At 40.3% G+C, this 16,376-nt stretch overlaps 1 protein-coding gene across 2 annotated transcripts in view; it reads left to right on the forward strand.

The window, feature by feature from the left end:
- SYT10 (synaptotagmin 10) overlaps positions 1-16,093 on the forward strand; it is a 38,080-nt gene extending 21,987 nt beyond the window's left edge. For both annotated transcript variants that reach the window (XM_007428388.1, XM_088141556.1), the window contains exons 3-7: positions 3,033-3,597; positions 12,456-12,576; positions 12,817-12,988; positions 14,488-14,617; positions 16,022-16,093. In XM_007428388.1, the coding sequence (XP_007428450.1) occupies positions 3,033-3,597; positions 12,456-12,576; positions 12,817-12,988; positions 14,488-14,617; positions 16,022-16,093 (1,060 nt within the window). The remainder of the gene's footprint in view (positions 1-3,032; positions 3,598-12,455; positions 12,577-12,816; positions 12,989-14,487; positions 14,618-16,021) is intronic.
- Positions 16,094-16,376: the final 283 nt, after the last annotated feature.

The raw sequence follows: 16,376 nt of genomic DNA on the forward strand, positions 1-16,376 counted from the left end.
AGATATTGAATGAATGTAATAGTAAATATCTAGATCTCCAAGTTCCCTTCCAACCCCACATTCTCTGAATCTACGGCCATGCATGGCTTGCCTGAAGAAAAAGCTTTGTAAGTGATGTATATCCCACTTCTTTCAGCAATACATAGCCAATCAGCTGAAGCCTTAAGAGCGAGGACTATCTTCTGAATAACTGAATAAATGCAAAATAAAAGATTGCTTTATTTTAAACATGGATAGTGGTTAAGTCACCACTATCAGTAGTTAGCTCAAAACCATCAGTTAAAGTTTCTTTCAGAATGACCACTGACCAAGATTTGTCTACAATGTTCCAATTTATGTGCCAGTGGATCATCTTGTCCAACATTCTATGCTACAGAAATCAGACACATGGACAAGAGGGTGTCAGCCTTCTTCCAATGCTGTTCCCTAGCAACTGGCCTTATTTCAGAAGTTAGCATATAGTCATCAAGAGTATCACTGATATACCTTCTTACATGATGCTAGACTCTGGAGTTATGGGCCCCATTCCTAGGAACAATTGTCTGAATGGTGTTACTCTCTTTACAGCATGATCTTAAGGGATCTTCCTTAATCTACCATTTAGGTGGTAATATGTGTTATGTTATTTATTCAAAGTGTATTAAAACATTTTTGTTGAATTTGAGTGTTCTCCTATTCCTGGTCTCTCTGCCAAATGCAGCCCTCCTCTTGTGGCCCAAGGGCACCATAGCATCTTGGTTTGTGCTGCCACTAAATGGATAGAAGAAACCACCAGCATCTAAGTTAAGGTTAACACATGCCTGTTTAACAACCGATGTCTCATTCCTTGATTAAATAGTTTGGCTCACAGCTGAATGCATGAAATTGAGCCAGCTGAAAAGCATTATGTTGGTGTTGATTTTGTTTTCCTCTGATGCTGGATCTGGGATATTGTGCATAGCCAGGCAGGAGCCTGGTGCTAGAAAGAAACTGCAGCTGTAGCCTGGCAAGAGAGAGTAGAACAGAGGTATTAAGGGTGGCATCTAAGGCAACCAAGGGAAGAAGAAGGAGGTGGTGGAAGTAGATGGGGAGAGGAAGGTCTTGGTTCAGAAGAAAAGTCCTCTGTAGGATGAGAGCACAGGTAGCAGAGCTTGGGCAGGGAAACACAAACTCTGAGCCAAAGTGTCAGGCAAAACTGGAGCCATGCCAGATGAGAGTGACTCCATCTGCAAGAGTCAGTCTGAAACATAAATTGTTTGAATAAATTGGTTTACTGTTTCCTCTGCACTTTGCGGAATTGGCTATTCTTGTCTGAAAGGGACATGGACTCTGGATATTTTGAAGTGTTCCACTCCATGCAGGGGGAGGAATTGAAGACATCCCATTAATGCTATTTTAATAAAGAAACTGAGATTGCACTAAATCTGCAGGAGCAATTCATCTGGCGACTTTCAGTGCTGCTGTTCCTCAGGTACAAATCCCCACTGGCCAATTTCAGTGGAGCTACTGATCTGACATGACCCTGCTGAGGATAGGGGTGCTTATGTACTCTAGGACATGGAGGACCATTTTTTGTTTGCCCTCAAGGCTCTGAAGAATGAAGATGTGTCCAGACAGAGCAACAAATCAAAGTGCATGGACATGGCAGGGGGAGGAACAGCACTGCAGATGTGAGCTGTTAAGTGTGCAGTTTCTAATTAGCTGTGCTCCTGACCTCTTTTGTAGGGCAATCATACAAATCCCATAGTTTCTGTGGATAAGAAAAGCATTCCCACGTTGCCATGGGAACAAAACACATTTGAATAATTAACACATCAATCAACTGTCTCCCTGAAAGGTTGGGACTCAGAAACTGACGCAAGCTACTGTGTCATTAGGGCATTGACTTCCTCGAGCACAAATATCATTGCGTATGACTCCTGCTGGGGTATAACTCTCTGTAGCATCCAACTTAGGCAGACTATAAACTTGTTAACAATAGAGGCCAAGGGAACAATGTTCTCTATTCAGTACAGGTGTTTTAAATAGAGCTGCACAGAAGAAATCTGCATATATATATTTTTTCTAGCACATCTCATTCCATTTAATGAAATGGCATTTGCTTCAGGATTTTCTTTTCCAAAGAAGAAGAAAATTTCACTGAGACTCTCAGGTGGGGGAGAGTGATGGTCTTGCATTCATTTAGTAATAAGGTCACCGACGGATGTCTATGGATGTCCATAGTACATGGTACAATCATCTCTGTAGCTATCAACAGCTTCCTAGGCTTCTGTTAGGTCCCAAGAGAAGACGCATCTAGGGAATTTCTCTTATGGGGCTTTTTCAGACTAGGAAATCACAGAGCCAGATAGTAGAACTGTACAAATCCTTTGAACTGTGCTTCAGGATGCATGGCACACCCTCTGAAGTACCTCTTTTTGCATTATTAAAGCAGCTGCACATGGTGCTTCAGAAAGGTGCCCCTGGCTATCTGCACAAAAAGCCATTTTGCTTCCATGTTCAAAGGCAATGTGACCATGCAACAGGACAGACAGAACAGGCCAGGCCTTCATTGCTCATGCTGACTTCAGACTGGCATTCTTGCTCAAGGGGGGTGAAAAAAACAGCCTCTTGAGGATTTTTCCCTTTAGTAGAATGTCTGAATATAAGTAAAAGTAGTACTTCTGAGAAAATAAAATACAAATCATTCACTGATGATATGTGTCCACAGCCTCAGTCTTGTGGACTTTAGCTGGGGTACAGGAGAAACAGCAACAAAAAATAAATATAAGGAAACCAGATGTAATTTAGGAGGGTGATCTACTTCTGATCTACTTTATTCTCCATTTTCTGTTTTCCAAATTATCAACATTTTTCTTGAACTGAATTATTGAATTATCTTCTTGGATTATCTAGTGTTGTTAATAACTGTTCTCTCAGGAGAATTGTAACAATATTGGAAACTTGTTAAATGTGAAGTGCTGATTTACTTCTTTCATTTTTAGTGCTACCGAAGTTATTTTTCTTTCCCTTCAAGATAATCAAAGCTAATTTCTTTCTGTTTGTAAATGCAGGCACAATTCTTTCAGGAGACATTTGCCAAGACAAATGCAGGTGTCCAGCATTGATTTTAACATGGGCCCAGAACCCGTTTTACAAAGGGGAGAGACAACGACCAGCATTGGACGTATAAAACCTGAGCTTTACAAACAGAAGTCTGTGGATTCTGAAGACAAGAAAGAGGATGTGAAAACCTGTGGAAAACTTAACTTTACCCTCAAATATGATTATGAAAATGAACTGCTTTTGGTCACCATTGTTAAAGCTTTGGAGTTACCAGCTAAAGACTTTACAGGCACTTCAGATCCGTATGTGAAAATCTACCTTCTTCCAGACAGGAAAAAAAAGTTTCAGACACGGGTTCATAGGAAGACTTTAAACCCTGTCTTCAATGAAACCTTTCAGTTTCCTGTAGCCTATGATCAACTTTGCAACAGGAAGCTACATTTCAGCGTGTATGATTTTGACAGGTTTTCTAGACATGATATGATTGGGGAAGTTATTCTTGATAACTTTTTTGAAGTTTCTGATTTATCTAGAGAGGCTACAGTATGGAAAGACATCCACTGTGCCACTACAGTAAGTACCACGTCTCAAAAAAGTTTTAAGAGATGTCAAAATACGTAAGTCTTGTGTCATTAGACTTCTCCAGATGATTTCCTTCTGTAGCTACCACATCATCAGTTGCACTGTATGATAACAGTGGGTTTTCAATCCACACCCTCTCAAGATTCTTATCATATTATCATATTAACTGATAACCTTCCGAATACAGAGACCAGTAGGCTCCACTGTTTCAGATCTGTATGTGACATTTACTTTCTTCTAGAGAGAAAAATAAAATTTCAGACATAGCCTTATAGGAAGACTTTAAATCCTGTCTCCAATTAACCTTTTCATTTTCCTATAGCCTACATTTCACTGAGATTTACCTCACTCCCATTATTATTATTACCATTTATTATTATCACTTTCTTTCCCATCAGACCAGGTGTGGAAGATAGCTAATACTAATAAAAATAAGAACTTAACACAGAATTATAAATAAATGTAAAGTAACCCCATACCAAATCAACTCATAACTGAACCCATAATTAAAACCTATCAACAGTAAATGGTGTTTACATTAAATCTGGGGTGAGCGTGGGGTGTCACAAGGTAGAGTTATATTATGTCTTTATTAAGTTTAGGCAAGTGGAAATATGAACTAGTGTCTCACTGATTTCATTCTTAGGTCAATCTATGATTGATAATAAACCTTATCCTTGTTCACATGGACAGCCAGAGTGATGCAAAAAATACCTTTGAGGCTGTAGAAAACAGAAGCTCCCTGCAAATGCAGAGTTAGATTGTGTGTGCACAGCATGCAAAGTACTATCTTAGCAATGACCATGGTTACATTTTCTTTAACAAGAAAAAGTTCCTTTTTTTAATAAAATGAAAGCCTACAATAACCCAAACGGTGTCAAAGCCATTACCCATAGGAAGATGGGGAAATAATCCATTCTAGTCCCCTGGATTTTTTTTTTTTTAAAGCACCCACAAATGATTATGCTAAATGGCAAAGTTCTTCTTTTAATATGTGGAATCAATCAAAGGTAGCTTTGAAGAGGGAATTTTTCAAGACTCATCTAAAAATCAGAGCTGAAAGGAAAACATGCAGAATGATTGGAGTAAAGTTCCAAAGACATATGATCCTGTACACGTTGAATGCCAGCCTTACTCTTTCCACAGGCAGGATTCTGTCAATGAAGGCAGTCCACCACAGCAAAGTTTCTCAATCTCAGCAATTTTAAGATGTGTGGACTTCAACTCCCAGAATTCCCCCCAGCCAGCCATGCTGGGGGGAATTCTGGGAGTTGAAGTCAACACATCTTATAGTTGCTGAGGTTGAGAAACACTGCTTCAGGCCCCATCCTGAGAACTACTGAGGTAGTTGTGTAAAGTATTTGTCACCAAATTTCTCTAACATTGGCCATGGGTGGGAAAAATTGGTTACAGAAAAAATGACCCAAAGGGGAAGACAAATTCCAACTATGATACACTTGGCTCAGCTTAGACCAAGTGTAACCTCTAGTGATCAAGATATAAATAGCTCCAGCAGCATGCAATTATTTAACATTAAAGGGAGGTGGCTTTTTAAATATATTATCATAGTTCATTGTTATGCAGAGAGGGGCAAGGCTTTCTATTTTACAATTCAGCAGGGCCATAGAGATTTGGTCCTCATGGCCTGTTCTTTTGAATAGAGTGTCTTTTAATATGAGTGGGGCTTTGTTTTTTTTTAATCCCACCTTTCTTATTTTTATAAATAACTCAGGGCGGTGAACATAGCTAATACTCCTTCCTCCTCCTATTTTCCCCACAACAACAACCCTGTGAGGTGAGTTGAGCTGAATGAGAGTGACTGGCCCAAAGTCACCCAGCCGGCTTTCATGCCTAAAGTGGGCCTAGAACTCACAGTCTCCTGGATTCTAGCCTGGTGCCTTCACTACTAGACAAAACTGGCTCCCAATTTTTTCCTAATATATATGCAGTATAACATTCTGACTTTAGCAGCAGCCCTTTCAGCTTTCTGAGACACACAAAGCCAATTATATGGTGGGGCTTACTCTGGCTGTTTGCTGATGTGGTGCGAATGAACTAGGTTTTCTTTTTCCTTTTCCTTCTTAGAATTCTAAATCACAAGCTTGCCACTTCACAAGAGTGAAGTGAGAGAGTGCAAACCCAAGTCTTGCACTGCGAGCTCCACTAATCCAGCTGTGAAGCTCCTGAATACAGTGAGCGAGGCTTTAATTAAAGCTTTAGAAACATAAGCTGGGCTCACAAATCATGCTAAAGCCAATGGGATTTAGTTTGGGTCTAGTATGATGAGTGAATACTGTCCCTGTGGACTGTACACAGACATCTGGCAAAGCCTGGATCCAGTGTAGAGTAGGCCAATACAGGATACTTTTAACTCATTCAAGGTGGGACAGGCATTTTTGGCTGGTTTGACCACATTCAAAGTTTTCTGACAGATGACTCCTGACAGATGACTCTGACAGATACATAGTTTGGAAGCTCTGCCGCACTGCAAGGAGCAGCACAGCGATGACCACTCAAAAATGACCAGTGGGAGGAAGATAAAAATCTGTTGACATTTGGGTAAAATGCCTTGGAAGATAAGAAAGGGCAGGGGTGGAAGAGAGTATTGGATGTGTGATTGATAGGTTTGCCTTCCAATCAGAGTGACCCTTTGCAATCAGACCAGCATAAATTCTCCCAATGACGGCCTTTAGAATGGATGGCGATACTGGGAGTGGGGGCACTGAAGGAGAGAAAGATGGAAATTTGGCTTAGCAAACAATTACACTTGCTTAGACCCTCATCTTCAGTTTCTGTATGATAGTGCTCTCTCTCGTAAACAATTTGCAAATGTAACAAGCTGATTTGTTTTTTAAATCATCCTCATTTCCATTCTCATTTGGCCCATTCTTACAAACACTCCATCAATTATTTTGTTTCCACTCTAACTGTCCTTTCCATTCTGTTTTGCTGTTCCCACCTTTCCCTTCCTCCTTCCTTTTTACAGCCCAAGCATGACATTGCAACATTTTATTTTGTTTAAGGGCAATAATTGTTCAGTTACACCATTTTTTATTTAATCCTTTTTTGCCTTCCTTGCATTATCTGGACAATTATTCATTCATTCTTTTCATCTCTCTCATAGGATGCAAAAATATGTAATCCTTTCAGTGCTTATTTTTCTTATGCTAGATAATTTGGGAGTGGGGTATTTTGTCAGACAGATTAATAACTTGAGGAAGAATCAGAATTATCTAGCATAGGCCTAATATAGTATTATTGATGACTTAAACAAATTATGATTAAGAAAAATACAGCATAGTGCAGGGATGGGTAGGGTCCCTTGGCTGAAGAATCATCTGAGTTTTGGGCTACTATGTTGATGGCTATACTTGAAAAGAGAACATTGCCTGGACATGTTTTGAAAGGAACATACTGGAGTATTAAGAGCTGGAATAGGTGCCTTAAGCCATTTTTGCCCTTAAATGCCACCAAACTCCCTCCAGTTGAAAGGAAGCCCCCAAATGTGAGTCCCACCCATTCTGGGAAGGCTTCAAGAACCAAAATACAGAAGTTAGCATGTCACATGCATTTGCAACCCTGGCTGAGGGTGAGGTGTGAGATCACCATAATCTTTTCAGATAAAATTATCTATCCTGGTGTTTTTCAAACTTGGCAACTTGAAGATATGTGGACTTCAACTCCCAGCATTCCCCAGCCAGTTTGCTGCCTCTTGTGTATGTGCAAAACTGATAAAACTAGCAGTTCAATCACTTTCTAGTGATTGAGGTGGCATACAAATTGATAAATAAGAAAATAAATAAATAAAAATAAATAACTTGGCCTCCCAGTTTCCCAAGGAATGCAATAGGTCCTATGATGATGAAACCAGAATGGTTTGGAACAAATGGGGGGGCTGTTTTTGCTATTTTGAGGGAAGAATTTATGAGGAAGGAAGGGAGCAGGAGGCTTAGGAAGCAAACTGTTTCCTTTTTCACTATCAAAATTCTAAAATTATAAAAAAAATTCTCGAAATGTTGATTCTGTGACTTACTGGGCTGTAATTGTTCTGCTGCAGGATTGCCCCCTCTCATTCAACTAAAGGACTCTGTGCCTGTAGCTCTGACCAGATGACTGGCCATTTCTGCTCTGGCTGCCAGAGAACAGAACCTTGCCCAACAAGCTTCTTTTTTTAATCACAAGGTTGATATTTTCATTTGTGCACAGCCAAAAATTAAATGAAGGGCTACCCTAAGCTGCAACTCCCTACAGCAGCTCCCCTCAGTACCAACATCTTCATCCTTCTCTTCCTCATTGTTCAATTGCACTTTGGGAGCTAGCAAAGACTTATGGGCAATGTTGCCATAATGCCATCTTAATGGCCATTCTGCAAGGCCCCAAGAAGTGACTGACACTAAATTGAGATCTGTGAGTTTATTAGTAGTTTATTAGTAGTTCCTCTACTATTGAAAGACATTCCCAGCCTAGTAGAACTCTGTCAACCACAACCTGTCACTTGATATTCCTCATGAGCCACCAAGGGCAAACTCTGAGCCCAAAGCCTACTTAGATATACATTTGGTCAGAATGCAAGAAGCTGTGCCGGTAAAAGCATAGCACAAGACAGCAGCAGTTCCACCTACAGTCAGAGCTCTTGTGCTCCATTACCATCATTCCCAGCAGTAGCGATTCTCACCTTTGTGAGAAAGGAAAAGCACATTGCCAGGGGTGTACGAGTGAGCCCATTGTCTTCTGCAAGGGTGGCCATCACATCAGCTGCAAGGGGCCTCCAACACTCCTTTTCACAGCACACAGATAGCACTCCCAGAGTAGGTGGAAACTTCTGCCTGGTTTGTAAGGGCTTGAGGGAATTAAGATTCTTAAAACACCCATTTCACCCGTAACAGTTCCTCATCCTCTGTCTTCTCAAAAAACAATTAACTGTTTTGGTCTTATGTGTCCTGGGAAGCTCTGGAGAGTTTTGAGACCCTCAGAAGGGATGATGGGGCTAGATGCTCAGCCCTGCCTTAGATCAAAGAGAGCAGAAGTCAGTGGTTGCTCCCCTTAGCTATTCGATTTTGGATGCTGCTGCTAAACCATCCTGGTTGCAGGAGAAATTCAGGCACCAAAAGGTCCAGTGACTTCTACTCCTCTAGATTTTGAAACTCCATGCCCACATTCTGCAGGATTCATCTAAACCAGGGTTCTGTGACCTCAATCATGAAACCTGATCAAGTACATACTCAGCAAGGAGCTATAGCCCATCCCAGCTCTCTGATACCAGTTACTAAATCCAGTTCATGTTCCATATATTCACATATTATCCAACACATTTATGCAATTTTAAACCAAAAGAAAATCTTACATCCCTAATAATTTACTCTTTTTACTCCACCTAGGCATAAAAGTATTGTTTTATATGTTTGTGTTCCATAAAACATAATTTACAAATATATCAATGCAGTTTTGTATGACATTTATAATCTGAGAGCTAATTTGGAGGTTCTTTTTGACCTTTGACTATAAATCAATAAAGTCTAATACTGTATAGTATAAAATGAGAATAATTAACACTAGTAGGCTCTGGACATTGCTGCTATATGTACTGCAAATGAATCTGTGCATGTGCATTGTGCTAATTTTGCTCTAAGACAGCATTTATCAATCTTGGCAACTTGAAGATGCATGGACTTCAGCTCCCAGAATTCCCCAGCTAGCATGGCTGGCTGGGGAATTTTGGGAGTTGAAGTCCACACATCTTCAAGTTGCCAAGGTTGAGAAACACTTTTCTAAGCTATAGTTTTATGCAGGCATTGCTCACATTAATATGTAATAGGAGAAGACTTAGCAGTTTCTGTCTAATATATTATTGAATGATCATTATAGCTATCAGTTCAGTCCCAAGCAACCATATGGATGTTCCTCCAAAGAAGTAGGTCCTTTTACTGGCTTACCTTGTTCTCTATCCTTGTGTGTTTGCAAAAATTGTTGTAATAGTTGTGCTACCTACTGGAGTGAAAATTCAATTAAATCCTATAGCCCATTGCAGGATGTGTTCATCAGGTCTCAGCAGTGTCCCAGTTGGCAAGTTGTTTTACTACCAGTTTCAAAGTAAATATTTTCCTTTCCCCCTTCTGTTTGCCTTTCACTTGAATTTGACACAACACAAACTAAGCTTGAATCCTCCTGAAAGGCTTCATGTAGCAATGATCTGGCATCATCTGATGCCTCCAGCCACCCAGCCACAAACACACATATTCATTCATGGGAATATTTTAATCTTTAATACAGAAACTTCACTCACCAAGATACATTTTTGTACCAGCTATGAAGTAGATAGATGCATTTAATAATTAAAATGAGGAAGAAAATTATTGGCATCATAAAGATAGAGTCAACATTAACCACATCCTCTTAGTGTTATCTCCATGAGGGGGGATGGGAGGGTTAAAGAAATCTGCATGATCAAAACCCTCCCCTTTTGCATGTGTCACACATAGGTTACATATAGAAAAGGGGCAGGGCTTCAATTGTGCAGTTGTGGCTGCCATCTTGACTTTTTTTTTACCCTCCCCCCATGGACACCATGTTTTTTGGTCATGTTTTCTTGTAAAGAAATATATCTGAAGCTATTGAGATGTCCTTTATTAAAAAGCAGAATTTGTTTCTCTCGTATATGTCAGGGTATAGCAGTAATTATATATGCATTTATCTGGGAATAACTCCCATCAAAATTAATGGAGCTTCTGTAAAAATCTGTGTAAGAATGGATCCGGGAATCTCTTGTTTCTAAAACAGAACTACAATTCTCATTCTCAGACTAAAGCAGTCTTTTAAAAAATTATGGTGATTTTTATCACTATTAATCTCAGATTACAAAAGATGACGTCTAATACAATTGCAGGGAAGGTTGAAGTAAGGTCATCTTTTTAAGTTACAATTTTTTTTAATTAATAAACCAATTCATTCAGACAGAACTGTAGCCCACTAAATATTGCATTGCAATTCCCATAATAACTGACCTTCAACTGACAGCTAATGGAAGCAAACAGTATTGGAAGGGCTACAGATCTCCTATAAAGAAGCAGCTTCCAGTCTTCTTAACAGCAGTTACAAATACATTTATATTTTATCCTCTCTCTCTAAGGCTATAATATAATTTCCTTCTTTCCATAGTCTACCTTTTCTAATCATCAGACTCATAAATCACAAGTTCATTTTTTCCTTTTTCAGCAAAAACTCCATAAGGGGCTTCCAGTCACTAATAAATGTAGTTGTTATTCTTTACAATTTTTCCTTTCCTTTCCTTTCCTTTCCTTTCCTTTCCTTTCCTTTCCTTTCCTTTCCTTTCCTTTCCTTTCCTTTCCTTTCCTTTCCTTTCCTTTCCTTTCCTCTCCCTATTTCTTTCTCTGCACCTTTTTTTCACTTACTTATTACTTTCCTTTCCTTACTTTTCTCTTTCAAAATTTTTCTTTAATAAAAATTATGCATTAAAAAAAAATAAATTCCCTTCTCACCCCTATGGGTAGTCTGTGTCTTCCTCAATCTCGGGTCCTATCTGGATTTCAACGGAGGTGCCTTTTGTGGTTAAACTTGGATTATAGAATAATGTATAGTATAGCATAGTATAGTGTAGTGTAGCGTAGCGTAGCGTAGCATAGCACATAGTATATAGTATACTATATATTAAAAATTCCCCTCTCACCCCTATGGATAGTCTGGGTCTTCCTCAATCTCAGGTCCTCTACCAGAGGCCTGGGAGTTTGAGGGTTCTGCACAGTATCTTAGCTGTTCCTAGCACTGCACTCTTCTGGACAGAGAGCTCTGAGGTTGTTCCTGGGATCTGTTGGAGCTGCTCTCCCAGTTTAGGAGTCACAGCCCCGAGTGCTCCTACCACCACTGGCAACACTCTGGCCTTTACTTTCCACATCCTCTCTATTTCCTCCTTCAGGCCCTGGTACTTCTCTAGCTTCTCATGCTCCTTGTTCCTGATGTTGCTGTCACTTGGCACTGCTACATCTATCACTACTGCTGTCTTCTGCTCCTTGTCTACTACCACAGTGTCTGGTTGATTGGCCAGTACCTGTCTGTGCATTTGGATCTGGAAGTCCCACAGGATCTTAGCCCTGTTATTCTCCATCTCCCATCGGGACTTGAATCTCCCATACACTGTGCAGATGTTCCTGTACACAATGCCAGCTACTTGGCTGTGTCATTCAATGTATGCTGTTCCTGCCTTCATTTTACACCCTGCCGCTATGTGTCGGACTGTCTCTGAGGCCTCTCTGCACAGTCTGCACCTTGGGTCCTCTCTAGTGTGGTGGACCTCTGTTGTTTCTATGGCTCTGGTGTTTAGTGCCTGTTCTTGTGCTGCTATGACCAATGTCTCAGTGCTGTCTTTCAGTGCAATCCTTTCCAGCCACTGGTAGTATTTCCCAGTGTCAGCCACTCAGCTATCTGTCATGGTCATTGCATGCAGGGGCTTGTCTTGCCATGGCACTTCCTCTGCTTGAATTTCCTCCCATGTCTGCTGCTGACTCAGGCATTCTCTCAGCAGCTCGTCTTTCAGTGCCATCTTACCAATTTACTCCTGGATGTTCTGGGTTTCATCCAGGACAGTGGCTTTGATGCTCACCTATTCCATATATATATGGAAGGGCTACAGATTTTCCATTTCTGTACTAAATACCAACGTTCAAATAATGACAGTTTAGGGAAGATGAGAAAAAGGTGAAATAAAACTAAGACCCCGTAGATGTATTTAACAAGTATATTATTTTGGAATATGTTTTTAAAACAAGATTTTGTTTCTGGTATAGTAGTGCTAGGCAGAACTGCTAACCTATATATATATACTTTTCCCCTTGCAGGAAAGCATTGATCTGGGGGAAATCATGTTTTCCCTTTGCTACTTGCCTACAGCAGGGAGAATGACCCTCACCGTCATCAAATGCCGAAATCTCAAAGCGATGGACATCACTGGCTCCTCAGGTGAGCAGGTCCCTTTCGACTTAGCCTACCTGTGTGGAGTTGGTGGGGAAATAGAGTCTTATCAGGATTTCAAGACCCTGGTGCTGAATTTCCAGAAGGCCTATTCAAGCATTATAATCAAAGAGGTTACAGTCACCTGTTGTGGTGCATAGATAGAACTAGCTGCTTATTTTTATTTTTTTCCGCTGGAAAAGTTGTCTGTGTACTTCTAGTTGTTCAGTTCCCTTCCTGTTATCTCAGATCCCTATGTCAAAGTATCCCTGATGTGTGATGGTCGACGACTGAAAAAGAGGAAAACAACTACGAAGAAGAACACTCTCAACCCAGTATACAGTGAAGCTATAGTTTTTGACATTCCTCCAGAAAATGTGGATCAAGTCAGCCTCTCCATCGCTGTTATGGACTATGACCGGTATGTTCCGTTTTCCTCTTTCCAAAGAAATGAATGAATATATTTTGTGAATGTATATAATGTATATAAATACATTAACATGGGACCTACAGCTGAAAGTTGTTGTCTGGAGGGCTGTTACTCACTGCTCTATCTGATCTTCTACCTTGCCCTTTTTTCAAAATACTCATGATTCTTCCCTTCTCATTAGAATATTTTGGGACCGTGCAGAGATCCAAATTCAGAGGGCAAAATGTGATTTGGACTGCACAGGGGTGTGCATGTTGCCTCCAAAGGAATACCTTTAAAGCATCTGTATCTTTTCCTGGATTTGTACAGCTGTCCTTCACAGCTGCTGAATGAACTCTGGAAAAAGACTCGTTGCCAGGTGTTCCTGACAGGTGCTACCTGCATGTCCACACACAAGCCAAAACATATTTTGCCCTTCCTTCCTTCCCTCAAAACTCAGGTTTTCTCAAAACTCTGAGCAGGCTGATTGATAGGCACCTGAAGATTGTAATTTGCATATCTTATGGTGATAAAGTTAATACATGAATGAGAGAGAGCAAGAATTTGGCTGGTAACAAAATGGCGGTAAAAGACAGCAGTCTTTCTACCACCAAGTTCTACCACCATCTACGAAGGATCACTGTAGGATTACCCAGTGCACCGCCTCCAGTGACAGTTTCAGGAGTTAGACAGACTACTGGAAGCAAACATAGCTCAATAAATGCTAGGTTTTGAGCCAAAGACAGCTTTAAAAAAAAACACAGAGACATATTATTTGATCAGTGTCATCCCTTGCTGTTTTAGCCATACAGGGTTTCTATGTAGATAACCTGCCATGAAAATAAAGAAGTGTTACTGTTTCACCTTTAGATGGTATAAAGCCAAAGATTTCCAACTCCAGATTCTGGAGCTTAGAAACATCTTTAGCTTCTATCACCAGTCCAAAATATGTCTAGTTCTCATGGTGAATATAGTATTTGATAAACATTCAAAGGGCACATTTGAAAGTGTTCCTAACAACAGATGTGAACCCAGAAAATGCACTGCAGTTGAAGGATACCTGTAGTGGACAGACAAAGATGCAAGGACTGCAATGCAGTAGGAAGAAAACAAGCTGCAGCAACTACAACTCTTCTTTTGTATATTTTAAAGCAACTTTCTAGACTTTGTAGAGGCAGTCTTATTCTCTGAAGCATTATTATTTTCACATCCAAAAGGTCTAGAAAGATTTGATGAAATCTCAGAAGCTGGAAGAATTCAATGAATAACAATTCCAGTGGCCAGCAGGTGCGACAGTGTCCTGTATCTCCTTGACCTTCTCCATTCACAGCAGAAGGGAAAAAATATAAAACAAGGAAATCACATTTTTCTTAATTTGTACAACCCATGCAGGGCACAAAATCTAGCTTTTCTTGATACATAAGGTGGTCATTCCATCTACAACTTTTATTGTTTTACAGCAGAGTATATACAGTTCTGTAGACAAATTTTCACTCTCTCTTTAATCCTAGAGTAGGGCACAATGAAGTTATTGGGGTATGTAGGACCGGACTCGATGCAGAAGGACTTGGAAGAGACCACTGGAATGAAATGCTGGCATACCCGCGCAAACCAATAACCCACTGGCATCCATTAGTAGAGGTATGGATAAAAATATTTCCACAAAGCAGCTAATTCTCATTGTTTTTACCCCCTTGAATACAGATGCTCCTGCCATTTTTCTCTTCTAATTCTCATTCAGTCTGATGAGAGAACTATTGCTTTTGCAATGTCTTTTAAAGAAGAGAATTTCAGCTGGAATGTGTTCTTGCACTTGTTTAGCAATAAAGTGCCAAGAGGTGTGCGTGAATGTCATGTCTTTCCATGTACAACACTCTCTCCTGTGTTCTGCCTCCTCCCTGACTCCCATGCTTCCATTATGAGACATTGGGGTAGGGGTGGCGTCTCTTTCCATAGGCCTTTTTTCAGATTGGAAAGTGTGGGCAGCCAGGGGAACTTCAGACTGATAGGGAAACATATATAGGTAGTTCTTGCCTACTGACCATTTGTTCAGCAACCATTCAAAGTTACAATAGCACTGAACAAGGAGATTTATGACCAGTCCTCAAAGTTGCGGCCATCGTAGCATACCTGCAGTTACATGTTCATGAGTTGGGCACTTGGCAACCAGTGTGCATTTATGGCCATTGCAATGTCCCGTGATCACGTGATCACCATTTTCAATCTTCCCAGCCAGCTTCTGACAAGCAAAGTTAATGGGGAAGCTGGCAGGAAGTTGCAAGTCACAGTCATGTGACATTGTACTTAATGATCTGTAGTGATTCGCTTAACAACCACAGCCAGAACTAACTGCCATTGTAAATCAGGCACAGTCACATGATTTTTCACTTTATGACCACGTTGCTTAGAGATGGAGTTGCCAGTCCCAATTGTAGTTCGTAAGAGAGGACTACCTATAATAGAAATTAACCACACCGATACTAGCACCTTCTACCACTTCCAAGTAGAAAATCAGCTCCAGGAGAGATTTTAAAATAATTTTCAAATATCTGAGATTAAGGTAGGAGAACATAGACCTCTTCTGTGAGCCACAGTCAGCAAAAGACTGAATACAGAAGTCCAATTATTATGTCTCCCAATGTTTCATTTATTTTTTAAAACACTAAACAGTTACAGCACTGGGACAGATTTTTTTCAAATCCTTTCTGCACCTGCACGCACTCAGGTACACAACTTCCTTCTACAAATTAAATGATTTTCTGAATATACTATTTTCCCTATTAAGAAACATTTATTTATCTAATAAGGGGTAGGGAGTTGGAATGATTGACGCCCAATATTTCTAATGCCTGTATGTAGATCCAGTTTATTCTGGGCACAGTTGGTGTGGAGCAATGAGCGGGTGAGGGTTATTGCCTTGGTATTCTGCTCGTAGGCTTCCTGGAGGCATCAAATTGGCCAAAGTGAGAAGCAGGATGCTGGACTTCGCGGACCTTGATTCAGTAGGTCTTTTCTTATTTTCTTAAAATTTATCATCTGTTCCAGTTGCCAGGCCGAGCAACCAGCTTTGACAGTCAAGGATCCTGTTCGTCACCAAAACCACCACTTACACCCTAGACTGAACAGCGGTGTAACAGTCTCACCATAACCATATACAGCTGGAGGCTGGGGTCTAACTCATGTCCTGCATTATTATTATTATCATTATTATTTGCTGTGCCACTATAATATCATACCACCATTTCTAATTCTTTACTTCCAGTTGTGTTTCATTGGAGAACAGGACATGGATGTCATGGAAAACAAGCATTCTCTCTTCTGTATTTGTACGGATCAGGTGTTTAAAAGTATATTCAGACACATTTATAAAGTCTGGAGATCTATTTCATGGTACCCCACA

Source organism: Python bivittatus, unplaced genomic scaffold (genome assembly GCF_059951505.1).
Source record: "Python bivittatus isolate LINGU-HERP-01145 unplaced genomic scaffold, Pbiv_v1 ctg000330_np1212, whole genome shotgun sequence".
Lineage (NCBI taxonomy): Eukaryota > Metazoa > Chordata > Lepidosauria > Squamata > Pythonidae > Python > Python bivittatus.